We start from the raw sequence: 27708 nt of genomic DNA, 5'->3' as shown, positions 1-27708 counted from the left end.
GATACCATCCCTAAGAGACCACAAAAGGAGATACGAATAAGTATGTGGGGTTCATCTATCTTATAGCCTGCTAAAGTTTAATACAACAGTCAGTTAACTCATGACTAATTCAGACTTAACAATAAGGGAAGCAAAATTGACTTGCACTTACTTTTTCCTGTGCTTCCCAGAATCCTCTAAAAATTATCCTTTCCGTCCTCCCCATTTAGGAGATGTTCTAGTCCTCATAGTTGAGTTGGCTTCCCTTCCCACTGGGAGACATGTGCAAGATCCAGAGGAGTTAGCCATGTTAGTCTGTAGTAGCAAAATCAAAAAGAGTCCAGTAGAACCTTTAAGACTAACCAATTTTATTGTAGCATAAGCTTTCGAGAACCACAGTTCTCTTCGTCAGATGCATGGAGGGCAGAAAGAAACTGGTCAAATATAGAGGAGGGGAGGGGAGGGGAGGAGGAGAGGATGTACTGGATGTACAATTAATGATATTCAAAACTGTTTTCAGTTAAGGATACGTCCACCTCACTGTTGACTGTTACGATAAGTGGCTGAAAGTATAAGATTTGGACTTGGTTTTATCTTTGCAGATGACTAGTATTTTTAACCTTCAGCTTTCATTCAGAATAGTATCTAACCTGGACTTGTAATACATATTTTAAGAACAGAATGGCTTATTTCACAAGGATTTGGGGGCAGGTTTTGTGTAATGTATTTATTCAAGATATCAATACACCAGTGTAGAGTTTGATACACACACACACACACACACACACACACACACACACACGTAGGATCCATTTCACTCTGGTCATTTGTCCCCTCACAGTCGTCCTTCTCAGCTGCTTTTTCCCCTTAGTGTCCTATCTAGTTTAGTTTCAAGTTCTAATGAACTTGCATCCCTAGGGTTTGAGCTAACCAAGTTTTCACTGTTGATAAAGAAAGTAGGTGGTCTTCTTTGACTACCAAAAAGCTGCTCTCGGTATCGTGGAACATGCATGACAAAAGCCATGTAAGATGAGGGAATTTAAGGAGAAGAATTAAATAAGAATAGTGAAAAAGCAGGCTAGATCCAACCCGTAGAATTTCATTCCAGCTTTTTCATAGTAGCTTTAGTTTGCGCTCCCAGTGGAACAGTTCTGTTTCCCATTAAATCTAATTTATCCAGAAATAACTTTCCAGACCAGCTTCAGATCTCATTGGCACTTCATGTTTTCGCTTTGATCTGTAAATCTTAAATCTCAGTGGCAAACAAACATCCACAAACAATAACAGGGATTAAGAGAACTTTTAGAAATACCATCCCTTACTTGTAGTTGGGGAAATGTAGTAATGTTTACAAGGAATTAATTGGTATGCAAACACTTGAAATAAGAATCTTTAAAGCTATCTCTATCATCTATAAATCTCTGTCATCTATAAAAAAATCTATAAAATAAAAGCAAATATCAAAATACCCAAACAAACCTTGTGGGATATTATTTTATTAAGGAGATCACCATTAACATAATACTTCTTTTCTTTCTGAGACCGAAACAGATTGCCGCAGATGTGGATCTAGCTTGTGAACAAGCTCATTACTATCTTCGTATGAAAGCACAAAACAGATGGAATGACCTCGCCATGGTAAGATCTACTTTTTAAAAATAAATATCCTTGCCTAAAACAGGTTTGACACACAGTGTTTACCTTTGATGTATAAATGCTTTTTTACAAAACAGAAATTTAGCTACAATAAACATGAACTGTAAAAACTTGCGATAAGCTTAACAGCACTGTCCAGTGCCCTCTTCCAGCTCCTGGATCGGATCCCGTCTTGATTTGTGTGGGGGAAGCGATTTCCACATATTCTTCCCATGGCAGCAGAAAACATATCCCGAGATACAGCTCCCAAGGAGCAAGGGGTGCTTGGCAATATCTGAGGCATGGGATTGGAAGTCTCCTGCGGGAGGGGGGGATCGGCATAACCTAGCCCCCTGGCACTTGTGGAAATTTAGGAAGGATCCATACCACAGTACTTTTCAGCTTTTAGAGAAGTAGTAAGAGAGCCATGCTATAGATATAGAAGCATATACATCTATTTTGTGATTTTTGATTGAAGCCTCTGAGGGTCTGTTTCCCAACCAGGTGAAAACAAAGGCACACCTATTTTTCTGAAATAAAATGGGGGGGGGGCGCACGCTTACATGTGTATTGAACATGTAAGATGTACGCCATATATGTTTCTGTCTGAGCCACTATTCTGGGCATGTTTCCTGAGCAGGAGAAGAAAGCCCAGAGTCGTGATAGGCAGAGGAAGCAAAGGTCCATTTCCTTCTGGGAGGGGGACGTAGCCCGCAGCAAGGAGTGGCAAAGTCCGTCACCGGCCAGGCCCCAAAGGGCTGCTAATGGGCCCACTGATAGAAGAAAAACAGAGGGAGACGAATGGCTCTGCCTCTCTCCTCCCTCCCGCTCATGCGGAATAGCAGTGGGTGGTCTCATCTGTGGGTAGGTACTTTGAACTCAGAGGGACAGTGTAATGTATTGCTTGGACTAGGATCTAGGAGACCAGGGTTCAAATCCCCACTCTACCATGCAAGTTTGCTGAGTGACTTTAGGCCAGTCACACTCTCGGCATAATGTACCTCACAGGGTTGCTGTGAGGATAAAATGGAAGGGAGGAGAACGATGTAAGCTGTTTTGGGTTCCTATTGGGAAGAATGGCATTTCTACACATGCCCACTAATATGTACAACATCTTAACAGAACCATCCCCTTTCCAGACATTACATCCATGCTTACTGGAAGTCCAGCAGTTGCATGCACTCAGAATTCATGCTGCTTGCAATGCTCCCAATACATGCAGTCACCATGTTTGAACAGGAGCGATGTGTATATTTTGCATTTATGCACAAACCAAACCGCTGAAAAATCCAGTGTACTGTTTGTGTGTACCAAAGCTGTATGCTCATGCAAGATAAGTGCATTGCCCTTGTTCATTCTGCTGTAAATGAGACCCAGTTCACCTTACAAAAATACTCTCGGCCATTTGGAGATAGTCTGAGAATGTCACCAGAGGCCAGACTGATGTATATTTATATCCTGAGTACAAAACGGTGGAGGACTCCCGGTGGTTGGGGGTGGGATAGGCTACAGGGAGCCTATTCCCCAGGGAGCAGGCTGACCCAGGTGGAGAAGAAAAAAAGAGAGGCTTAAAAACGGCGCTTCTTGGTGCTTCTGCATGCTCTCTCTCTCTCTCTCTCTCTCTCTCTTCCCCCCCCTCCTCTCTCTCCCTCTCCCCCCCCCACACATGGAGAGCAACCTCACTGTGCACCTCATTCCACGCAGGAAAGGGGGAGGACGCATGTCAGGGAACCCCCAAACTAAGTTTGGTTAGAATACTTTTCCTTTTGTTCGATACTGTTTTTGAATTGTAGCTTGTATTGTTCTACTATTCTGTGTTAGTCCTTAGTAAAAAAAAGCTTCAGCTTGTTAAAGGAATCACGATTGCCTTCTATCCTACCCTTGTCCCTGACTGCTTGTTCAAACTACTCTTCATTAGGCTCCCCCTAAACTCTGGTGGGGGGGCAGTGAAGGAAGCGCTTGGGGAAAGCTGGAATTCCTTCACATGACACTAGCCCTCTGGAGAGACTCTGCTGCCTCCCAGTTTGTTGCAAGTGACAGGGGGAGGGGGGAGGGAGAAAGGGGCCCCACAGGTCTAGGAACAATACACAGGCAGCGTGAACACTGTCCGTGTCGGGAGGACCTGTGTACAGTTGGGAGGCTTTTGGTACATGCAGACATAAAGTCTGAAAAGGGCTCATAGTGAGATGATTTTCTTGGCATCTGCAGAGTAGCCACCAGCATCCCATGTGTGTGTCAATAGCTGACATAATTGAGCCATTTGGAAGTGACCCATGAGCCACGTTGTACCTGCCCTGTACAGCTCCTGCTCCTGCTCCTGCCATGCCTGCCTGTTGCCGGCTGCGCGCTTTCATTCTCAGTCACCATTTGTACAAGCTGAGTGGTGTGCTTTGCCGTCCAGCCCGAAAGGACCCTTCTTCTTATTCTGTGACTGCTACAAAACTCAGGAGTCTTTGATGAGAGACTTTTTCAGAAACTTTTTGGAAGTCCCGGTATATAATGTAATTCCTCAAGACTACAGAGAATGCAATGTGGAAAAATTTAACCCTTGCTATTAAAGGCATCTCCTGTTTTAGTTTTTCCATGAATATGATAGCGATGGAAATAACATTATTCTGAAAAAGGATCTGAAGGACGTCCTGTACAGATGTGGCTTTCCCATAAATCCAAAAGAATTTGAAAAACTTTGGGCAAGGTAAGACAATTGCAGTAGAATTTTTTACAGTAGGTTTACATTGTGGACTGTAGATTCCAGTGCTAAAATGGGGAAGTTTTATTCACTATGTCTGATCACTGATTTCAGAGAAATTTTTTTAACAAGATTGGTATGAGTGAAAATAGCCATGTTTACATTATTTTGTCCAAATTGAGGTTTATATCCTAAGCATTCCTCCTTTCCAAAGATTTCTTATATGGCGGTTTGTCGTCTTCCGTTGCTTCTACAGAAGAGTCGGGTCTTGAAGCAGCTCCTCCGATGTGAACTCTGCAGCCACAATAGAGTCGCAGAACTGGGCATTTCCTAAGTCCAAAGCCACTCGTGAATTATACTTAATCCCAGGGGTCATTTAGTAGAAAAAGAGCTGCAGGAACTCATTAGCATAACTCATTAGCATAGGCCGCACCCCTTGATTGGGCCAAAATGGCCGGGATTTGGCTGCTGCCTGACAGGGGAGTGTTCCCCCACCTGGCAGTGGCCCGATCAGGGCCCTTTTGGCCCCAATCCAGGCCGAAACAGGCCCAAAATGGCTCAAAATGGCCATTTTGGGCACGTTTTGGCCTGGATTGGGCCCAAAATGCCCAGATCGGGTCAGTGCTGGGCAGGGGAAGGGTCCTCCGCCAGGCACCGACCCAGTCCTGGTGGGTTTGGTCCACATTTGGGCCCAGATCAGGGCCAAAACAGCCAGGACCAGGTCAGTGCCAGGCAGGAGAGGCTTCCCCCACTTGGCACCAACCCGATCCTGGCTATTCTGGCCCCAATCCCAGCAGGAATGTGGCCAAAATGGCCATTTGGGGCCCGTTTCGGCCCAGATCAGGGCTGAAATGGCTGGGACTGGGTTGGTGCCAGGAGGAGGAGGCTTCTCCCACCTGGCACCAACCCAGTCCTGGACGTTTCGGACCCAATCCCAGCAGAAAACAGCTCAAAATGCCCGAAAGTGGCCATTTTGGGCCTTTCAGGCCGCGATCAGGGCCGAAACGGCCTGGACTGGGTCGGAGCTGGGTGGAGTGACTGCAGGATGGGGGTGATGTTCATGCTCCTGCTCACTCCTGATAACAGTTGCGCCACTGCATTTTGCACCAGTTAGAGTCTCCTAGTTAATTTGGATGGGAGACCTATGCATAGTGCATTACAATAGTCAAGTCTTGATGTTACCATAACATGGATCCAGGTGGCCAGGTCAGTAAGAAGCCATCTTCCAGGCAAGAGTGAGGTTGTAAAAGGCGTTTTTTGCAGCTACCTTAGCTTGTTCTAGTAGTAGCACTGGATCCAATATAATCTCTAGACTCTTTACTGCGTCTGCAAGGGTCAGATGAAATCCATCGAAAGTGTGGGGTACAATGTCCTTCAAGATTTCTGCCTTCCCAACAAGCATCACTTCTGTCTTGTCTGGGTTCAATTTCAATTTGTTTGTTTTTAGCCATTTTACTACAGCTGTCAGGCAGCGATCCAAGATTTCTACTGCATTCTGAGGGGACCTGGATAGCAAGATACAGAGTTGGGTGTCATCTTGGGGGCATCCAATTCCATAGCTGCGAATGAGTTCTCCTAAAGGCTTTACAGAGAGGTTGAATAACATGGGAGATAAGGTTATGCCCTGCGGAACCCCACAACACAATTCTGATTCTGGAGACAGCTGATCTCTGACAGCAACCCTTTGAGTCCGTCCCATGAGAAACTATTTAAACCAGTCCAAGGCACATCCTTTGATGCCCACTTCTGTCTCTAGATGCCTCAACAGGATGGCTTGGTCTACTGTGTCAAAGGCTGCAGACAGATCCAGGAGGAGCAATAAGGAGGCATGGCCTTTGTCTATATTTAGCTTGAGATAATCCACTAACGCTACTAGTGCTGTCTCTGTCCCATGCCCTGGTCTGAATCGAGATTGGCAAACGTCTAGAGCGCTAGCATTTTCCAAGAAGATATTAAATGTTTTGCATTGCACAAAAAACAATTCTAACTCAAAATAGTGTCTAAGACCTTTCCATCTCAATATAGTGGCATTCAAGAAGCTCTTAATCTGAATATATTCAAAAAACCTTAAACCTGATTGGTTCTGGTGAGATTCTCTGGTTTGATGTTGGTTCTGTTGAACTTTGTTGATTCTGTTTGTGAGGCTTTTAGTCGTTGGTTGTAGTTGTATGTTTGGCTAAGACTTCCTGTGTCTTGGAGAAAGCCTTGGTGTCCCCCCCCCCCTCCCATGGGAAACCATCAAGAGTGGCTGGGGCCAGTTTGTTCAGGGGCCTGTAAAACTTAGGTGGGGGGTTCTTTAGTGAATAGTCAGGACTAAATTCCTTACAATTTTGGTGTAAACTGGCCCCTCCAGCCCCCTGGAAATATTTCGTCATAGGGAATAATGGAGCTGAATATATTCAGATTTCCAAATAAAATACAAATCTAAATACTATACCTGTATTTTTGCATCTGAATAGTGGGGATACTAAATATTTATTTATTTATTTACATCATTTATAGTCCACCTTTCTCACTGAGACTCAAGGCGAATTACACAGTATGAGGTTAATACAATCAGCATCAAGTACATTTCAATACAATACCATAAGGTAAACAGATTCAAGTTTAAAAGACATAGCATTAGCAAGGATCCAAGACAGAGTAGAAAAAATACTGGAACAAAACATAATTAATTCTAGGACTAACATTAGACAACACGGAGTGCTGGTTGTACATAGGAGTATGTACAACCAGTGATTAAGTCTATGATCCCCAACTCGTTAGTGAAGCATCTGAGACCCCACCCCTACAATGCAGCCCTCCCATGTGAGTAAAAAGCATTCTGGATACCCAAATCTGACTACTACAGATTTTTTTTAAGAGAACACCTCTAATAGCAGCCCTTTGTACTGCCATAAGCAGTCCACTCCTAATCCAAAGGGTGTGTGTTGATATGTAGCTTGGATTCCAAACTCTTTGGGTCCTGGGAGCCTGCAGCCAGGCCTCCTGGTCTTCAGGTGCCACTGCTGTCTTCCCACTGCAGCCTCCAGTCTGAAAAGGAGCAGCTGCATCCCTTGGCTTTGCATCTTGTGTTTGCCTCAATACCCCCATCCTATTCCCCTTAGCCTCCTATGTGCCGTCCACACCAGGTAAGTTTTCAGGAAGGGTGTCATGCCCCAGTCTGGGCTCCGTGAGAGCGAGGACTCCTCAGGAGGAGAGGGGTTGTGTGTAGCCAGCCAGGACTCCTCAGGAGAGGAGGAGCTCCATGAAGCCGGCCCTGACTCAGCAGAAGCCGGTAATCAGGAGCCACAGCTGCTGGCCAATCGGAGCTTAGAGCCAGCAGCTGAGGCGGAGCCACCAGTCCCCTCCAGCCCCAGCACCACAGGGGAAGCTCAGTCAGGGATTGGTAACACCACAGGGGAAGCTCAGCCAGGGGCTTCCACCCGCCCAGGTTCGCCCACGCCTAAAGAATGCCGCAGACAAAGGCTCAGGCTGGAGCTGCAGGAGAGACGGCGCAGTGCTTGTCTCCTGAACCGACGCCAGCTGCTGGAGAGCGATGATGAGTAGCAGTGGGATGGAGCCCCAGCAGCTGGCTGAAATCCATGCCTTGCTATAAAAGCTGAGCTGAGGGAACTGCCAGGTGTGGAGGCAAAGTGTCAAACTACCTGCAACCGCTCCGTGTGCCATGTACCTTGCTCGTGCCTGCCTTTGGATCTGACACTCTTGGCAACCGACCGTAGACTGTGCCTGACCTGGCTCTTGGACTCTGGACTCACTCCTGGTGTTTACTTCGTGCTCTGACCACAGCCTGGATTTGGCTTTCGACCCTTGAACTCTCCCCTTGGGTTTTGTGTTGGTGCTTAGACTTGAACCACCCTGTTTGGGCTGGCTCAGCCCGTGACAAAGGGCATGTGATGACTGATGATTTGAGGCATAGTTGGTGAAGACAGTAAGAAATGGTGAACATTTGGGGAGAATACTGTGTGTATATTGCCATAATGAAACATCCCATGACTATGGTCAAGTCTATTGTTCAGTACTTAAACACTGGCCTGATGATTGTACTTGTGATGGGTCAGCTGCTGTCATATTAAACAACGGGCCAAGCTACAAGTGATAAATTACACTGGAATGGCAAGTGAACAGACTCACGTGCATTCCTCTCTGTTCACTTGCGCTCCACTTGCACTCCACCCGATCACGTAGTACAAGCGGAGCACAAGTGAATAGGGAGGAATACACATGAGTCTGTTCACTTGCCATTCAAGTGTAATTTGTCACTTGTAGCTTGGCCCAACGTGGAAACTACCCAGTAGAAGCATATTTGCAACAACACACAGTACGAAGTAGTATAGTCTACAGTCCCTGTCCCTTTACCGAAGCTTCTCTTTGAACCATTTCCTTACAGCACAGCCTTATAACAAAACATACAACCAACAGGAGCTGCTCCGGAAATACAATTGCTCACACAAAAAAAACAACTATCTGGAGTAAACCATATATAATCCAAATATCAAGCATTTAATAATACATATAAAGTGCAGAAGTGCTTCAGTGCTAACAGTCAATGACATTAATCAATACAATTGTTAACATATCCAACTGGTGGAAAAGTACAAAGACAGTTTCATATACTCTCCAGAATGTGCACAGGCATCCAGTAATACATAAAGGGAATTGTAAGTCTCAGTCTCTGCGGCTTATGCTTGCAGGAATCTGTGTTAAAGTCCACCTTGAATAAACATGCCAGAGTATGTCGTCTTATAGTCTCTAGAATGCACACAAGCATTCAACAACACTTTATCAGATGACAGTCTTTGTAGCATACGCCTACATAAATCAACGTGTAACTTTGTAATAAGACCAGCCACGTCAAGCCACGCCTACGGGTTTTGCCAGCATAGCATCTTCTCCCCATTTCGTCCACTCACTTCTTCATAGGCATATTAATCTGTGAAATGACACGTCCAATTACTTTATATTCCAAACTCCCCCCAGTGTAACTCTCCAGCCGTCATACTCACTCATAACGTTTATCTTCAAGCACCCCGCCTTGTTGGTTAGCTCAGGACGGTCTGACGCCGTAAGCGGTCTTCCCTTCCCCTCCGCTGTTGAGCTTACTCATTTAAAGGGACAGGTACACAAAACCGTTTCACAGAAAGCAGCTAAACTCCAAGGAATTATTTAAACCATGAGGCATCAGACTGTTGAGTCGGAATATCCATTTTGATTCTAATTGTAACAATTTACGTTGGGTTAACAGACTGTGCATTGGGTCTATTGCTTGCACTACCGAGACCCTGAAATCCCCCTTTGAGTCATGATAATGAACAAAATGTTCTACTATAGGTGCCTCCATTGTTCTATGCCGAATTCGGAACAGGTGTTCCTGGATCCTTAGTTTAAGTGGGCGGATTGTACTGCCCACATAAATTAAAGGGCACTTACATTGAATCACATAAACAACATGTGATGTCTTGCAAGTGGAAAATGTGGTAGAGTACAGAGGTCTATTTGTATCCGGATTAATGATATCTGTGATTTTAACAGTCAAAGGGCAAATATTGCAATTACCACACGGGAAGTGTCCTCTTGGCAGCCTCCCCCCAACTATCTGCTTAGGCATGGCAGAATGCACCAGTTTATCCTTAAGATTTTGTTTCCTCCTATATCCAATTGCTGGTACCTGCTCACACCCCTGTATTTCAGACACGAGGTGCCAATGTTTTCTGACAATATTGCTAATCCCCGGGGCTAGTGTTGTAAAATCTAATGCCCACATGAGCCCCTCCTTCTCAGATTTATTTTTTGGTGTCAAGAGATCTCTTCAGGGGGGGGGGGGTGATAGCAGCCCTTTGATTTGCTTCCCTTATAACCACAGACGGATAGTCTGTTAACCCAACGTAAATTGTTACAATTAGAATCAAAATGGATATGCTTGTGTGCATTCTATAAGACGGCATACTCCGGCATGATTATTTAAGGTGGACTTTAACACAGATTTCTGCAAGCTTAAGCCGCAGAGACTGAGACTTACAATTCCCTTTATGTATTACCGGATGCCTGTGCACATTCTGGAGAGTAGATGAAACTGTCTTTGTACTTTTCCAGCAGCTGGATATGTTAACAATTGTATTGATTAATGTCATTGACCATTATAACAAAACATAAGCAATAGTACATGACCCATTAAATGATGTGGAACCTACCCAGTAGTAGCATGTGTGCAGCAACAGCGTAATATGTTGTACAGTCCCTATTCCTTTATCAAAGCATCTCTCTGAACCATTTCCTTATGTTACAACTCTATTATCTGTGTAAAAAAGCCCTGCTGTATAATTCAGTTTTGCTTAGTTTGTAGAAAGCCAGGAGAGCACATTTTCCTGATCTCTTCAGGCAGTTCATTTCATAAGATGAGGGCTACCATGGAGAACCTGCATGTATGGGCAGCTGTTGATTTTACCCGTTGGCAGAGGGGTACCCCTGCAGAAGGCCTGTTCATATGAGCAAAGCTGCCCTGGTGGAGCACAGGGAAAGAGGCACTCCCCTAGATGTGATACTGTCAGATGTGGATATACATTGGTTTGGAAACTAGTATGACCTCTTTGCTAAAATAAGCTATGTAGAGCTTTACCTCCACGTTTTTGCCACCTAAAAGCGGAGGTCTGGGAGGTTGCGGCTTAACTGTACATTCTCCCAGCAGCTTTGCTAAAAATAGTGGTTATTACTGCAACCTCGCTTGATAGTCTGTGTTTGTGCCACCAGCAGGCCAAAAGGCACAACAACGACAACAACAACTGTGTGTGTATGTATCACGTTCCTGGGCAGATTAGTGCTACGCTAAGAGCGGTTAACAAAGTTAGTGTTATTATTATCCCCACAATACAGCTGGGGAGCTGGGGCTGAGAGGAGCGGTTTACCCAAGGCCACCTGCAGAGTTCATGACAGTAGTGGGAGTTGAACCGGCAGAGTTCTGGCTCGGAGCCCCGGCCACTTAACCCCTGTACTGTGAAAGGCACGCATCACAAACAGTAGCACATCAACAGGAGCTTCAGATGAGCTTCAAGCAAGGAGGGAGTTCATGAGCAAGGGGCCAGAGACAGAGGCTGGGATGTGCACAAAAGGTAAGAAAACAGATCGGACTCCGTGGTTGTGACTTATAATACGTGTGCTGTAATTATTGTCTTGCCTGGAAGCATCTTGCAATGACTGGTCACTCTACTGCAAAGAGAGTTTCAGAAATGACTTTTTCATACTTATCATTAGAGGGAACGAGAAGGTCTTGAACAGAATGCAGGGGACGCTTCAGCAAGGACAGCAGCAGGAAGAAATAATCAGATATGAAGACGGGCTTTGTAAGGGGGACAAAAGTGCAAAGAAGGAAGTGACATTTAGGAACAGGAGACTTGATGGGGGGGTCATCTGAACAACCAAGGAAGATGGTTGTTGTGGATTTTTCGGGCTGTATAGCCGTGGTCTTGGCATTGTAGTTCCTGATGTTTTGCCAGCAGCTGTGGCTGGCATCTTCAGAGGTGTAGCACCAAAAGACAGAGGTCTCTCAGTGTCAAAATTAGTACCACACCAAGAGCGGTTAACAAAGTTAGTGTTGTTATTATCCCCACAATACAGCTGGTGTTATTATTATCCCCACAAGACACTGAGAGATCTCTGTCTTTCGGTGCTACGCCTCTGAAGATGCCAGTCAACGGCTGCTGGCAAAACGTCAGGAACTACAATGCCAAGACCACGGCGATACAGCCCGGAAAATCCACAACAACCATAATTTTAGCTCCACTTACTTGCAGCATAGTATACGCAAAGTAATACTCTCTCCCTGTTCAACACTAGAGATAAGGTGATCTTCATAGTGAACAGACCTGGCGGGTGAATATACCCATGACCACTTGGGAGCTGAGCCTTTGATCCGCTTGCTGCCGCCTACCTTGAACAGCTGCCAGATGGCTTTGCAATAGACATGGTGGCTGAGTTTCCTTCTGCCTCACGAGCGTCTTGTAAACTTCTGCACAGTAGATGACATCAGTTCTCTCCTAGCATCATGGATAAGTCTAGTCATTAAATGATGGGCGGTGGTTACTATGACTCCCATAAGGCTGTGCCAAAATTCACATGTGCAAAAGAATCACAATAAAAGCATGGATTTAAGCCAACACCCAGCGGCAAGCCTTACTCGAAAAGGATGAGGAAGACAAACATTTTGGAGAGTTGGACGTTGACATTCAGCCGGGTTCAGCTGACCTTCACTGACCTTAAGTGTCTAGGCGTTATAGTGGAGCTAGCATCATGGCTGGAGAAAAAAGCTAATTCCGCTGTGAAAAATGTTTTCTTCCATCTTAATTCAGTACAGAATATGGCTCCTCTACATTGACTCAACCTAGCTGGCCACAGTAACCTTTTTCCAAGATCATTGTCACACAGTCTACGTGGATCTGCACTTGAAGGCAACTTGGAAACTCCAGCTGGTTGCAAACACCGTGGCTTGATTACTATCAGGAGGGCGAAAGTGTGCATATCGCACCTATTCTGCAATGTCTCCACTGGTTACTGATGAGTTTCTGGGTTAAATTTATGGTACCGACTATTGCCTACGAAGCTGTCATATCTACAGGACCACCCTCTCTTGATATGCTCTGCAGACACAGCTTCATTTTTCTGAAGAAAGCCTTCTGAAGTTGCCATTCTGCCAAAGGGTAAGAAAAACAAGTGCCTGTATCCAAGCATTCTCTTTGTTTCTGTCTCCTGGGAGAATGTATTGCCGGAGGAAGTAAGGAAAGCTCCCACAATCCTACCTTTCCGCGGAATGTGTAAAACAGAATTATTCAAAAAGATGTTTTTATAAAGTGAATAAAGGCTGTGGAGTTCATTGCATATTTTGGATTGTTTTATTATGTTGTCCTCCAGTTTTGTCATTTAGCTTTATTACATTGTTTATTGTATATATTTAGTGTCTCATTTCGGTGTCTTCTAACCTTGTAATTGTTTTTTGTATTATACTACATTTTTAGTTCTCAGATTTTGTTGTTTGTATGTTTTATACTTTTCTTACTGCTTTGTATTTAGTTGTGATTTGCCTAGGTGGCGGGTGGTTTCCTCTCTCTGGAGGTATTCAAGCAGAGGCAGGACAGCCGTTTTTTGAGGAAGTTGAATTGGATGGCCCATCGATGAGTCTAGGCGTGGGCACTAAGCAATGACTGTTTCCACGTCTTTAAAATAGCATGATACTCATGGAAGGATGCCGGCTTCCTCACTCAGTTTTGGTGCCATCCATTTACAAATCGGAGGCAGGCAGCCACGAAAGAAACCATCATCACGGACGGCGTCAAAAATCGCACAAGGAAGCTGGCAGCCTTCTGTGCTATTTTGAGGAAGTGTGAAAGCAGCCAATATCAGGGTTTTTTTTAGATACAAACATATCAAACTATCCGTGCCAACATTCTCTCAAAATTAAAGAAACACATTCTTCCCTGCTTCTGACACTGTTATTTTACCATATTATTTCCAAAATGGTCAGTTATACATTGCATGTTTCAGGGGATCTGGACCTCTTCTCTAGATCTTGCTGTGATAAAATGGGCTAGCACAGCCTTACTCTGCCTCTAGCTATTTGCTCAAATATTAAATTCTGGAAAGGCGATTCACTAATTCACCTCTACTTCCATTTCTGCTACCACCACTTGATTTTCTTTAAACTGCACTTCCGTGCACAGTATTCAAATAAGCTTATTGCAGAAGCCCAGTTTAGGAACAAATAAGTCTGGTCTGTAGATCATGTAGGAGAGTTTAGCAGGATACATTTCTTATTATTTTATGAAATTTACCAGTTTAATAAGAAAAAGTGTATAAGATATACTAGGTAAAGGTAAAAGTGCAAGCACCGAGTCATTACTGACCCATGGGGGAATGTCGCATCATGATGTTTTCTTGGCAGACTTTTTATGGGGTGGTTTGCCATTGCCTTCCCCAGTCATCTACATTTTACCCCCAGGAAACTGGGTACTCATTTTACTGACCTTGGAAGAATGGAAGGCTGGTCAACCTTGAGCCGGCTACCTGAATCCAGCTTCCACCAGGTCATTGAACTCAGGTCATGAGCAGAGTTTGGGCTGCAGTACTGCAGCTTATCACTCTGCGCCACGGGGCTCTATAAGATATATCAAGCCATACAAAGTTTAGTTAAAAGAATAGAAAAATCACACTTTACATCTTTTTCCATTACCAAATCACCAATTGAACTTTTAAAAATCTACCATACTGCATATATGATGAATTACTTCATTCCATCCCATTTGGTTTTTTTCTTTCTTTTTTAACATTTGAACTTCTTTCACTAGGAAGATCTTTCAACATGTGTGGGACAATGAAAAATTATGTGTAACCCTCCTTAGGACAGTACTGTTACTCGATGTCCAACTGCCTAAGACTGCCCCACCCTGGACCATGGGAGTAAGGAAAATTTGTTCTCTACCATGAATTTCTATTTTCTGCGGTTCTTCAGTGAGGCAGCCTTCCCTAGCCTGCTTAGGGAGCCTAAGAGCAGAACCACAAGTGACAAAAGGCACAGATTGGACACTTGTCTGCTTCCCTCAAGTTTTGATGGGAAATGTAGGCAGCTTGGCGGAATGTTGGACAAGTGACAGTTGAAAAGTCCATTGGACAGCCGTCAGAGAGCCAAGCTGCAAGACTAGGATGCCTACATTTCCCATCAAAACTTGAGGGAAGCTGACAAGTGTCCAACCTGTGCCTTTTGTCACTTGTGGTTCTGCTCTAAGAGAATCTAAGTGTGGTTTACGGGACAGCTACAGGCTTAGTCAGTTTGAATTCCAGGGATGTCCCTCAGTGCGCTTTGTTCTGATGTTGCCCCTTCTATTGTACTGTTCTGTGTTTATGGCTATTTTGCAGTTGATTGTTTTCATCTGGTTGTTTTGTTTGAAAGGCGGGCTGTTTCCATACCTACCAGGGCACTGGGAAATAAGCCCCTCCTACTGACAGTCTCTCAGTGTGTGAACCCTGCCTGCCAATAAGAATAGCTTCTTTCCAAGAATCTAAGACTGCCCCATCCTACGGCCACTGAGAACAGAAATGTACAAGTGAACAAATTTCCCTTTATGCCCTCACCATCTGTTCTTTGCATCCAGCAGTACGTGCTAGCCTGGGGGACCCCTGCATCCCGGCCACTGGAGACTTAGGATTGTTAAGCTATAGCGTTCTTTTTGTTTCTCCCATGTGTCCCACCCCACTCAACTCCAAGAGACAGAAGCCCACCTGCAGAAATAAGCAATAGAACTGTGCGAATCTACAGAGGGGCCTAAGAGTCTACTCCTGTTATTTCGCCATCCCAAAGAAACAAGGAAGTCTCTGCTCCATGCATGATTTCAACGGTGTCAGCAATTGTATCAAGGCCAAAACGTTTCAGGTGGTAGACCTAGCACCCGTCCTTCCACTCTTCACACGGAGAGCCTAGTTTGCATCAATCAACATCAAGGACATCTTAATCTGACTGCAACCTTGTTGCTTTCTCCAGTTCACTATGGGAGATACCCCCAGTTCCTTGGCCTTTCCACTGGTTTGAGGGTTTTCAGCAAGTGTGTGGCAGTGTGCTGCAACGTGCATCTTTGGCATCAAGAAATCATTGTCTTTATATAAACAATTGACTTCTGACTATGTCCTCTTATCTTTCCCTCCTTGTCACATGATAACAACTTTTAAGTATCCTAACTACTCTGAGTTTTTAGGAGAATGGAGAGGATTAAAGGAACTTTGGCCGTTTGACTCTCAAAAGCTCATACCCTGGAAATCTAGTTGGTCTTTAAGGTGCTACTGGATTCGAATCTTGCTCTTCTTCTGCAAACCAACATGGCTACCCACCTGAATCAATTTGTTGTAGTGCCCTTTGCTGGACTACATTTAAGACCTCTATAGCTGTGGTTCTTCTGCTGTTTCCACCCACTAACAAGACATACTCCTACTCATGCCGTTAAAGGTGTTATAACACCAGTGGCGGACATGCCAACCCAAACTAAATTGGGGCATTTTGTTTACACTTCTGACTTTATTCCTGACCCTGAAACAGATGCCTGCCTATGGAACTGGCCATCCCTTGAGACATGGATCCGCTCAGCCAATCCTGGTCATTCCCAAGAGAGGCAGTTTCGTACCAGCCACTTGGAGCCCCTGACAGTATATAAGTCTTTCATGGCTTTCTCCCCAGGCAGCAAAGCATAGTAGAACAGGCCAGCAACAACACATAACAATCAACAAATGAGAAATTACAGTTTCTTGCACCCTGGTCAGTCTAGCCTGCTGCCTTCGACATCACTCCCATTGCCCTTCAAGTTTCAGAAGAAGACAAGACTTGAGTTGATGTATTAGAGCATGATGGATGTTATATCAGTCTTCCCAAGATGCCAGCAGAGTCTTTAATCATGTGGCCTGAAGGGTTCTGTCCACCAGTCACTGGTGGATGTGGTCGAGAGAATTCTACTCAGCGCAGAGAGGCTATCCACTAGACAGTACCATGAGTGTCAGTAGAAGTGATTTACCACCTTTGCTTCTCCGCATAGATAGCATCCATCTATCTGTCCTGAGCTTACTGTCCAGAATTGTCACACTCTTCTCTTTCAGTTAAATTTGATACATTTATTTTTATTTAACAAAATTTATATCCCATTTTTCTGCCTTCACAAGGGTCAACAAGGCAGCGAACAAATTAAAACATACATGCTAAAATCACATTTTAAAGCTGTTAGAAAAAACTAAAGCACATCATTAAAACAGTTAAAACCAGAGGTTTAAAAACATACATAAAAACAAAATTTAAAACATTTAATACAAATAAAACATTGGGCATGAAGGAAGGATCATGCAGGTACACCAAGCCAAGCAAGGAAATCTTCACCTACTGCCACAAGATGGCAACAGAAGGGGATGGGAGAGTCTCTCTGGGAGGAGAGTTCCACAGTTCCACAGTTTAGGTGCCACAACCAAGAAGGGTTGCCATGCATCTGTTCTCAGAAAGCGAGGGCACACAACGCAGGGCCTTCGAAGATGACTGCGGTGGCTGAGTAAGGGAGTAGGCAATCCTTCAGATACGTTGGTTCCAAACCATATAGGGCTTTAAAAGTTGGCATCATACATAGTCCAGAAAAATGATTGTTAAAAAGAAACATTTCAAACCTTGAGTACTTAGAAGCATATCCTAATATATGTCTAGTAATGATTAAAGTTTTCTTTTTCATTAGCCATCAGGAACATGTGCTGCAACAGCCATTTCCTCACTGACCATGGTGCAAGAAGAGAGCACGGAGTCAGAGCCAAGCTACAAGTGACGAATGACACTTGCCTGGCAAGTGAACAGACTCACGTGTATTCCTCCTCGTTCACTTGCCGTTCACTTGCCATTCACTTGCTCTCCACTTGATCAAGTAGAGTGCAAGTGAACGGCAAGTGAACAGGGAGGAATACACGTGAGTCTGTTCACTTGCCAGGCAAGTGTCATTCGTCACTTGTAGCTTGGCTGTCAGACACCAAAATAGCTTTAAGCACAGGGCCCTGAGATGGGAGGCAGACCTGGTGGCCTAGCATCTGTTTGGCCCCCAGCAGGGCTCAGCAATAAGAAGAGTGATAGTCTAGTTGCCATGGTAGCAGATATGGTGCAAGCTTAGCTGCCTTGTGTGAGGCAAAGAGAATAGGGGTTTAAGGCCTAGGAAGGACACATGGAGCCAAAGAAAGGAGAAAACAAACCCTCTCTGTTGCTGTTTCCACTGGCAAAAAACTTGGTGAGGTAGGGAAGTTGGAAGCCACTTCTCCCCCTCAAAGTGCTCTGGAGCCCAACTGAGCAATGGAAGTGCTTTTATTCACCTTGCTTTTATTCACTCACTTTATACAAGTAAGTACATGTGAGAAGGGTCAGGCCCCCATATCCTGACACGTGTCACTTGTAACGTATAGTTTTGCCCTAAGGTCAGGCAGAAAAGAGCCAGAGAGGACTCATGAGCTGTTTCCTGAAGTAACCCAGAGAGAGAGACAAAGGAAGAGGGCCTGTCTGGGTAAAAAACTCTCCCCTCTGGAGCAGAGAGTCAATGGAGGTGGCTGAGAGCAAGGCCAGTCTGGCACAGTGAGATCTCCAGAAGCAAAAGAAAACCAGAAAGACTGACAATGTTTATTCCAGTATAAATATTTGTCAGTCATGAAAGCTCATGCTGGGATAAATGTCAGCTGGATTTGGATTTCATTTTACTACAATAAAGTAACACAGCTACTTCTCTGGCATCTCCAGAAGCAGTCAAGAAAATATCTGTTAGTATTTTATATACAGTATACTCCCACCTTGCACAACTTACCATCAAAAATCAAGTTCTCTGCAGTGTAGGATTCAGGTGTACAGTGTCTTGGACTCAAACTGCCTAGACTACATGGTTTGTGTCCTAGTTGTGACATACCACTGTATTATCATCAGCCTCCTTCACTTTTCTTATTCCTTCTGACAACAAGTCTTCAGCATTAAACCATCTGCTTCAAAAGCTGTACTTCAGATAATTTGAAAACAAAATCTAATTTTCCATGTGATTAAATGAAGTTATTGCAATAAACATAACAAAATTTGGAAGTGAAATATTAGTGAAAACCAGATATCTATAGAAAAACAGAATATAAATGACAGTGTATAGAACAGAATAAGGTATTATTATAGTACAAAATTACATCTGTGTTCTATACAAAACTGGAATGTGTCCTATAGAAAGTCTTATTAACTGAGATATCATCTATTTAATAGTGTTGTCCAAATGTTAGGATGAGAAACCCTGAGAAGTTCTCGATAGGATAGTCAAGAGGTAGAGTAGCCATATTACTAATATTGACCATATTACTAATAGGGTAAAACATATGTTTTTGTTATGTATGTTGATTGCCAAACCTGTGTACATAGTTTATGATGTTAATTCCATTACTCAATTGTTATCTTCTTCCTCTCTCTACACTTTTGTTATGTATTATATTACAATGAAAAACTCATAAAAAAAGAGGTAGAGTAGCTAAAAGGAAGAAATGCAGGAATCTGAGAAAATAGAATCTTGCAGATATGGATATAGATAGAAGAAAAGAGCCAACAACTAAGATATAAATGTTGGAAATAGCAATGTCTGGTGTACTGCAGCAGTACGAAGGAAGAAGAGCCTTCTATGCAGGGGGCAGCAAGGATCACTTAGTCACCCTTGCAGACTCAGTTAAGAGCCTAGCGGTTATACTGGATCCAGCATTATTACTAGAAAAACAAGTTCAGGCAGCGGCAAAAAATGCTTTCTACAGCCTCACTCTAGCCTGGAAGATGGCTTCTTATCATGATACTGCTGACCTGGCCACTTGGATCCATGCTATGGCAACATCAAGGCTTGACTATTGTAATGCTCTATACATAGGTCTCCCATCTAAGTTAACTAGGAGGCTCCAATTAGTGCAAAATGCGGCAGCTCGATTGTTATCAGGAGCGAGCAGGAGCATGACCATCATTCCCATCCTACCATTGCTCCACTGGCTGCCCATCAGTTACTGTGCTCAGTTCAAAGTATTAGTGCAAAGTTCTTCACAGCTTTGGTCCGGCATACCTACGGGACCGCCTCCCTCCTGTGTTCCTCCACGGCAGCTTTGCTCATCTGAACAGGGTCTCGTGCAGGTGCCAGGCTGCACACAGATGAAGTCAGCAGCATCCCATACAAGGGCTTTGTCTGTGGTGGCCCCTGTCCTGTGGAATGACCTGCCTGAGGAAGTCAGAAGAGACCCCACTCTACTGGCTTTCCGTAAATGATGCAAAACTGAACTATTCAAAAAGGCTTTTTACACAAATGGGAGGGCTGTATTGTAGGGATGGAGTCTCAGATGCTTCACTAACGAGTTGGGGATCATAGACATCATCGCTATTTTTGCCTTATATATTATCTGCTGCTTTAAATACATACTCCTGTGTACAATTTTACTCCCATTTGAGTGAAGGATTCTAGTTCATTTGTTTAATTTAAGGATATAATTTAAGAGTATATGTGGTTAACCAGAGTAAAATAAAATCTCTGATAGTATTGAATACTGTATGTTTTACATATATAATAATTCCTTTTTTGATGGCTAATTGGACAAGCATACTTTGTAGCAGGCTTGAGGCCATAGGGTATATATGCTTTCCGCCCCAAATATTTGAAAGTGACTATTAGTGGAGTTCAAAGAGAAATAAATGAAAGGAGGGTCTTGCTAACGGTGAATTGCTTGACATGTATGTATCTCTGGAATCAACCTTATTACAGTCAAATTCCAGAAGATGACAAGTGGCAAGTTAGAAGCAACAGTGGGCGATGTCTGCTACCCAAGTTCAAATTGGAATTGAGCTCAGGAAAGCTGAGCTAAAAAAATCTAAAACAATTTCCAACCTTGAAATAATAGGACAAATATCTTTATTTGCCTCCTCCTCCCCTACTTAACTTATGCTGGCAGGCAGTGCTAGGGATGGCCAGCTAGCTAGTCAACAAATGGACTTAAAGGAGGGTCCTTCCCCCTGCCTCCTTCCTCAGTTTCTTGGCTGCTGCTTTGAAAGTGCCTGGGGTATACTTGGTGTACCTTGAGAAATGCAGGCACCTTAATTTAGCAGTGGAATTAGCTACCTAGGGATGTGGTGGGTTCCCCCTTATTGGCAGTCTTCAGGGAGGGGCTGGAATACTTGTTGGGGATATTTTAGGCTGTTCATTGAGCAAGGGGTTGGACTAGATGGTCTGTAAGGCCCCATCCCATTTTATGATTCTAATAATTACATTTCCCAAGATGCTATGAACATGCCTGAAAGGCTGCTGAAACAGTGACTTGGGTGGTGGGAACAAGGAGGGAGAGGGGGGTCTTCCCACCCATTGAGTAGCTGCCACAACCTACATTGCCAGCTGCAATAAGGTAAGATAGGGAGGGAAAGGAGACTGGAGAGGGGAACTTCTGTGGATTAAAAAAGAAGCCTGAGGCAGAGAAGAATTTTAGCCTGGAATGTTTGCCTTCATGTTGAAGCCAAGTATTACTGGCCTCTGTATTTCATACAGGCCCAAAGAATACAAGTTTCAGCAACATTTCTCTGAATCATGTTAGAGCCCAGGGCTTTTTTTCTGGGAAAAGAGGTGGTGGAACTCAGTGGGTTGCCCTTGGAGAAAATGGTCACATGGCTGATGGCCCCGCCCCGATCCCCAGACAGAGGGGAGTTTAGATTGCCCAAGCGGCGCAGAGGGCAATCTAAACTCCCCTCTGTCTGGAGATCAGGAGGCGGGGCTACCAGCCATGTGACCATTTTCAAGAGGTTCCAGAACTCCGTTGCCCCGCGTTCCAGCTGAAAAAAAGCCCTGCTAGAGCCAATTCTGTTTTGAGCAGAAAAACTGAAAAGCACTGGATCCATCATATTAGGTGATGGGGATTAGCTTAGGTGGCTCTTAAAAAGGATTCAAAAGGATGACGCATATTCCTGGCTGGGTCTATTGGGGCCATTAACCCCAGCCATTGCCTCCATGTTTTGTAAGGTTCTAGAAGCATCTGTTTGGTTACTCTTGAGAACAGAAGGCTGGATTACAGACTTTGGCAGTTGTTGAATCTTTATAATTGCACTGTTTTTGCAACAAAATCCATAAGAAGCAAATTAGATTCACTGTGCTGAGCCTTAATATCTGATTAAGGGAAATATGTCTTTTAAAAGGTATGATGTGAATGCAAAAGACTACGTTACCCACCAAGAGTTCCTACAAAAATTGGGGGTGGAGTGGACACCTCCGAACTCCGGCCTCAACAGACAGTATACAGAAGAGAACTGTGTTCGCTTTATGACTCCTTACAAAAAAGTGGAAAGGAAACAAGCTGATATCAGTGAGATTATAAATAAGATCCGGTAAGTAAACAAATTACTCTTCATTAATGTTGTTTTTTGAAGATGAGATTGGTTTTGAATGGTTCTTTATTTATGAATATGTGACCATTCACCTCCTTGTGGTGCACAAAACATTGGCCTTTTTACACATGGGCCATCAAGGCAGTGAGCTTCTAGGTAGCTACTATTGGTGAAACTCGCTAGATGATGATGCTAATTATGCAGTGTTCATAATCTGCTTTGCAATGTAAGAATGAGACAAAAACATATTACTACCAGCAATACTTTTAGGCTACGCTGTTGGCCATGTAACCTTTGGACCATGTTGTGTCTTTTCCCTCCTTTCCTTCTACCTGAAATCTGTGTATAGGAAACACTAGGAAGAATATCTCTTCCATTCCTCTTCAGTATTTCTTAGTGTCCCACCTTCTTTTCAGGATGCTGGCAGGATCAAGGCAGACCACACATGCTACTGGCTAGATTTACAAAACAGACCAGTTTATTAAGTACAATATGTCCAGGTAATAATAAACGATAACATAAACCATATAAAAACACATTACATTACCTTACCCATGAACATCAGTGGTACTAACTGAATGCTGCTGGACAGACATCAGTTAAGTGGCAGAGATCATTAGCAGACATATCTTCTTGGAGACATTAAGGAGGGTGCCGATACCCATGGTCATTCTGAACTTTGCTCCTGGTGTACTGGAGAGCATAGAACCAAACATTGTTTTTAGTAGCTCTCTCACACTCGTGGGAGTGCTTTCAGTGAACAAATAATCCAAATTTATTTCTAGTGAGCATGGCCAAACATAATTTTAACCACCTTCTTGCATCTGGCTCTTCATCTTCAAGGCTTCTGTGCAGTCCCACACGGAGACTACGCATGCACAGGCCATCTTTAGTAGTTTTCTTCCAATGGCCGTTGGATCAAATTCTTAAAAAGTATTCTATTTTAATACTGTGGCTTGTATAGCATCTCCCATGTTTTAGGGGTTCTTGAATATTGCCACTAATGTTTGGTCCTTGATGTACCCTTCAGTTAGAAAATTTAAGAATGTGGGGGAACTGCGCATGCGTTGATCCGGTTAAGACGCTCCCAAAACTGCCTCCCAGAGAAATTTGTTATTAAGCTGCCAAGAAGAGAGATAAACTTTGAAAAACAGTCTGAAACATCTGTGGAAAAAGTGCCAGAGAACCAGAGAGGTTTTATTCTCTGTGAGCCTTTGGAGGTGAGAGATATCTTTTGCTTCTATACTCCCTAGGCGTGGGCTGGGAGAGAAGGAGAGAAGTGTAAAATGGCGACTAAAAAAGAGCTGAAAGATTTAACACAGCTTATCACCACCTCAGAACAGAACGTTAGGGGTGATACTAAGGCACTCAAGAAAGACCTGAAACAGATGGCCTTAGAAATTAAGAGCATAAAAAATATTGCTGATAAGGCAGCCCAGAAAGCTGAAGCTAATGAGGCCAAAATTAAGGAACTAACTAGCAGATTAGCTTTTGTAAACGACCGTCAAAGGAGGCGAAACATTCGTTTATCTGGCATTCCTGAAGATATCTTAAAGACTGATCTTGAAGCAAAGCTAACTGAATGGTTTGAACAATATGAAATAAAAATTGGCCCGGAGGAAATAGAAAGAGCACACAGATCTCTCCGCCCCAAACCTGGTCTGGGAGCAAAGCCAAGAGACATTATTATGGCATTTGCAAGAGAGAAAACAAGAGATAGTGTTTATAAAAGACTAAAAAGTCAGAAGGACCTACAGTTTAATGGCTCTAAAGTGATAATAAGACAGGACCTTTCTCCAGAGATGCTGCAGCAAAGAGCATTGTTAAAACCTTATACTCAAAGACTCTTTGACAATGGAATATTATTTACATGGGGATACCCAGCGGTAATTTTGGTATTCAGAGAAGGTAAACTCCTGCATGCAAAAAACCCAGAAGAGGCAAGGAGAATGATGGAGAGACTGGGAATTAGTATGGTGTCATTAGAACCAGAAAACACGGACGATCAAGAATCTGAGCAACAGGAAGTTTTTGACATTACTCCAACTAGCAGCGAAGAAGAAGAAGGGGGATTGAGCCAGACATTACAAAGCAAGCCAAAGCATCTGAGAAAAGACACTAGTCGCTCTTAGGTTACATCTGGTACTTCATAATAAGGCTCTGTATGGAGATATAGCATTGATGTTAATTTATTTTTTATTTTTTTCTTTTGAATGGATAAAATATGAAATAAGCAAGGTGGCTTCTATTGAAATATGCTTAAACTAAATAATAAGGGAGGAGGGGATGGGAACGCGGTCCTCAACTAAGCAACGAAGAGGTCAGGAGGCATATGTCACTTGTATACCCCTTAGGGGAGGCTCTTCAGGAAGGGGGAAGGGGAATGGGGGTGACCATCAAAGTAAGAAAGGACAGAAATGAGCACACATATATCAAATTTACAAAAGAGAATGGTTGAGATAATTAAATTACTTTCTTTGAATATAAATGGATTGGCTTCAGATCTAAAGAGGTACAGATTAAAAAATTTGATTAAAAAACAGGGAATAAATATAGTATGCCTACAGGAAACCCATAAAGGCAAAAAAGATAAGAAACCTTTGCTGAATTCCCCATTATTTATTTTATTTATTTATTTTATTTTTTTCAATTTATATACCGCCCATCCCCAGGGGCTCTGGGCGGTGAACAGTTAAAATCGATAAAAACCAAAACTAAAATCAATATACAAATAATAAAACAATGGGAAACAAAGGTGGAGGCAAGAGGAACTAAAAAGGCAAGAGGGATAGCTATCCTTGTACACTTAGGTTTAAAGATACAAGTATTAGATCAAATATCTGATTCAGAAGGGAGATATGTTTTTTTGAAATTTAAGTTGAACAGCAGGAAGTTTACAATAGCTTCTATATACGCACCAAATACAGGTCAAGTAAGTTTTTTAAATAAGGTATTTCAGAAATTACAGAATTTCTACGAAGGGGAATTGGTTGTAGCAGGAGATGTTAATTATGACTTTAAGAAAAGTAAAACTTTGAAACTTAAGAAATGGAAATTGAAGGACGCATTTACTTATGGGGGGGAAACACCACAACCTACATATTTTTCTAATAGATCTAAGACTTTTTCATATCTAGACGATATTTTGATAAAGGCAACAAATGAGATGGAGGTGGTGAAAACAATAACTGAACCTATATGGATTTCGGATCATGCCCCTCTGATGGTGCAACTCAAATTAAGTGAAGACCAGAAAGAGAATATTTGGAAATATAAGGCTAATATGCCGTTAACAGAAAAGGATCGGATGGACTTAAGAAGAGATATAGAGCTCTATTTTAGAGAAAATAGGAACTCAGCTACAGAAGAAGTGCTCTGGGACGCTGCTAAAGCAGTCATAAGGGGAGTTTATATTGCTAAAGAAATTAGAATTAGAAGGGAAAACAATAAGGAAAGAAGCAGGAAAGTAAGTGAAATTATACAAAAACAAAAAGAAGTGCAGGAAAACTACAGTAGACAGACTCAAGAACTCCTAAAAAAAACTTTTAAAAGAGCTAGAGAATTTAGACTCTTTATCTATGTGGAAGAAAGAAATATTAGTGAAAAATGAATATCACAGAATCAATACAAATACAATGAAAAGAATGGCCAATTATTTAAAGACAAGGAAGGAAAAGCAAAAAATTGGATGCATTAAGGGGGATAGGGATAAACAGCTTTTCAAAAATACTCAGATAAGAGAGGAATTTGCTAAATTTTATCAGCAGTTATTTAAATCTGGAGAAAATCAAAAATTTGATGAACAATTAGACAACAAATTAACGACAGAACAGAGGGAGAGCCAGAATAAAGAAATCACACGACAGGAAATAGCAGAAGTATTAAAGGGTCTAAAAAATAGAAAATCCCTTGGTTTGGACGGATTCACTGCAGAATATTATAAAGAAATGGCGGAGTTACTGATACCAGAAATGCAAAGATTATTTAACTATATATTAAAAGAAGGTAAAATGCCAGATTCATGGAAGAAAGCTGAGATGCTTCCAATTCTAAAACCCCAGAGAGACCCTTTAGATACAAATTCTTATAGGCCAATTAGTTTATTGAATCAAGATTACAAAATATTCGCACAAGTTCTAGCTAATAGATTGGAAAAACACTTACCAAAACTAGTTAAGGAAGATCAATATGGTTTTGTCAAGAATAGATCTATAGCCCATCCATTGAGAAATATATTAAATGTTTTGTTTGGTAAAGAAAAGAAAGCCCTAGCCCTACTAAAATTAGATGTTTATAAGGCGTTTGACACCTTAAATCGTAATTATTTAATGCAGGTATTGGAGAAATTTGGTTTTACTGGACCGTTCCTAAATACTATAAGGGAAATGTATAGGGGCGGTTATTAGAATAAACGATAGACATACTAGAGAATGTTTCTTAACGTAGATAGGGAAACTAAAAGAGAGCTATTAGTTCTAACGGGGATGAATTCAGGAGTAAGTAAAATTAAATATTTAGGAGTATATCTTGTTAGAAACATAGAGAAGCTACAAAAAATCAATTATAATAAGGTTTGGACAAAGATAACAAAGAAATTGAAGGATTGGAAGAATAAACATTTGAGTATTTTAGGGAAAATTAGAGCAGTAAAAATGTTTATATTACCAAAGATGTTATACCTACTTCAGGTACTCCCAATAGAACTTGACCAGAAAGATATAGGGAAATGGGATGAAAATATTAAAAATTGGGTGTTCGGCCGGAAAAAAGCAAGAATTTCAAAAAAAATTGTATATATGCCCCAAAATGATTTAGGATGGGGACTCCCACATCTCCAAGCTTATTATGATGCATTCCAGTTGAAAGCATTGATGGAGCTAGAATGGAGGAAAGGGGATAAGTGGGTAAGATTTGAATCTGCAATCAATAAGGGAGCAGGTAGTTATGGAATTTATACTAGAGATCTGCAAAAGGAGATAAAGACAAGCAAAGGGCCCAAGAAAAATAGCCTTGATTGCTTGGAAGAGGTGGAAAACGGCTATGATGCCACAGAACTCGAAATGGACTCCACTTAAGTATATCTGGGAGAAGGAGATGAACCCGAAATTTTGGGACGATCTTAAGGCGGAAGGTATAACTAGAGTGAAGGATATGTATAATGGTCAAGGGGATTTGTTACCACTCCAGGAATTGAATCAAAAATTGGGGAAAAGATATTTAATGGGGTTACACCATTTAATTAAACAAGATAAATATAAGGAAGCGATTAAAAGGGAAGACAATAATATAGAATATGCACTATATGTGGATGAAATAAAGAAAGGGCTGGCAGGGAAAATCTACCTTGAATTGGTGAGGGATAAGGAGTTTATGTTTAGAACTCTAAAAAATAAATGGAATAAAGAAAAACAACTTCTGAGGAGGTTAATAAGTTAATGGTGAATTTGAAGGCAATTAAGCTAGAAAAGTATAGAGAACTTGAAAGAAAGATAATCATGAAGTGGTATAG

The 27708-nt window shown here is 42.5% G+C and overlaps 1 protein-coding gene across 1 annotated transcript in view; it reads left to right on the top strand.

Annotated features, from left to right (window-relative positions):
* The window catches only part of EFCAB6 (EF-hand calcium binding domain 6), a 213855-nt gene that overhangs the window by 98125 nt on the left and 88022 nt on the right, over window positions 1-27708 (top strand). Inside the window, exons 19-21 of the mRNA XM_055000612.1 lie at window positions 1521-1617; window positions 4191-4309; window positions 22011-22199. Coding sequence (XP_054856587.1) covers window positions 1521-1617; window positions 4191-4309; window positions 22011-22199 — 405 coding nt within the window. The remainder of the gene's footprint in view (window positions 1-1520; window positions 1618-4190; window positions 4310-22010; window positions 22200-27708) is intronic.

The sequence above is a fragment of the Eublepharis macularius genome, chromosome 16 (genome assembly GCF_028583425.1).
Source record: "Eublepharis macularius isolate TG4126 chromosome 16, MPM_Emac_v1.0, whole genome shotgun sequence".
Taxonomy (NCBI): Eukaryota; Metazoa; Chordata; class Lepidosauria; order Squamata; family Eublepharidae; genus Eublepharis; species Eublepharis macularius.
This window is presented reverse-complemented; position numbering and strand designations above follow the sequence as displayed.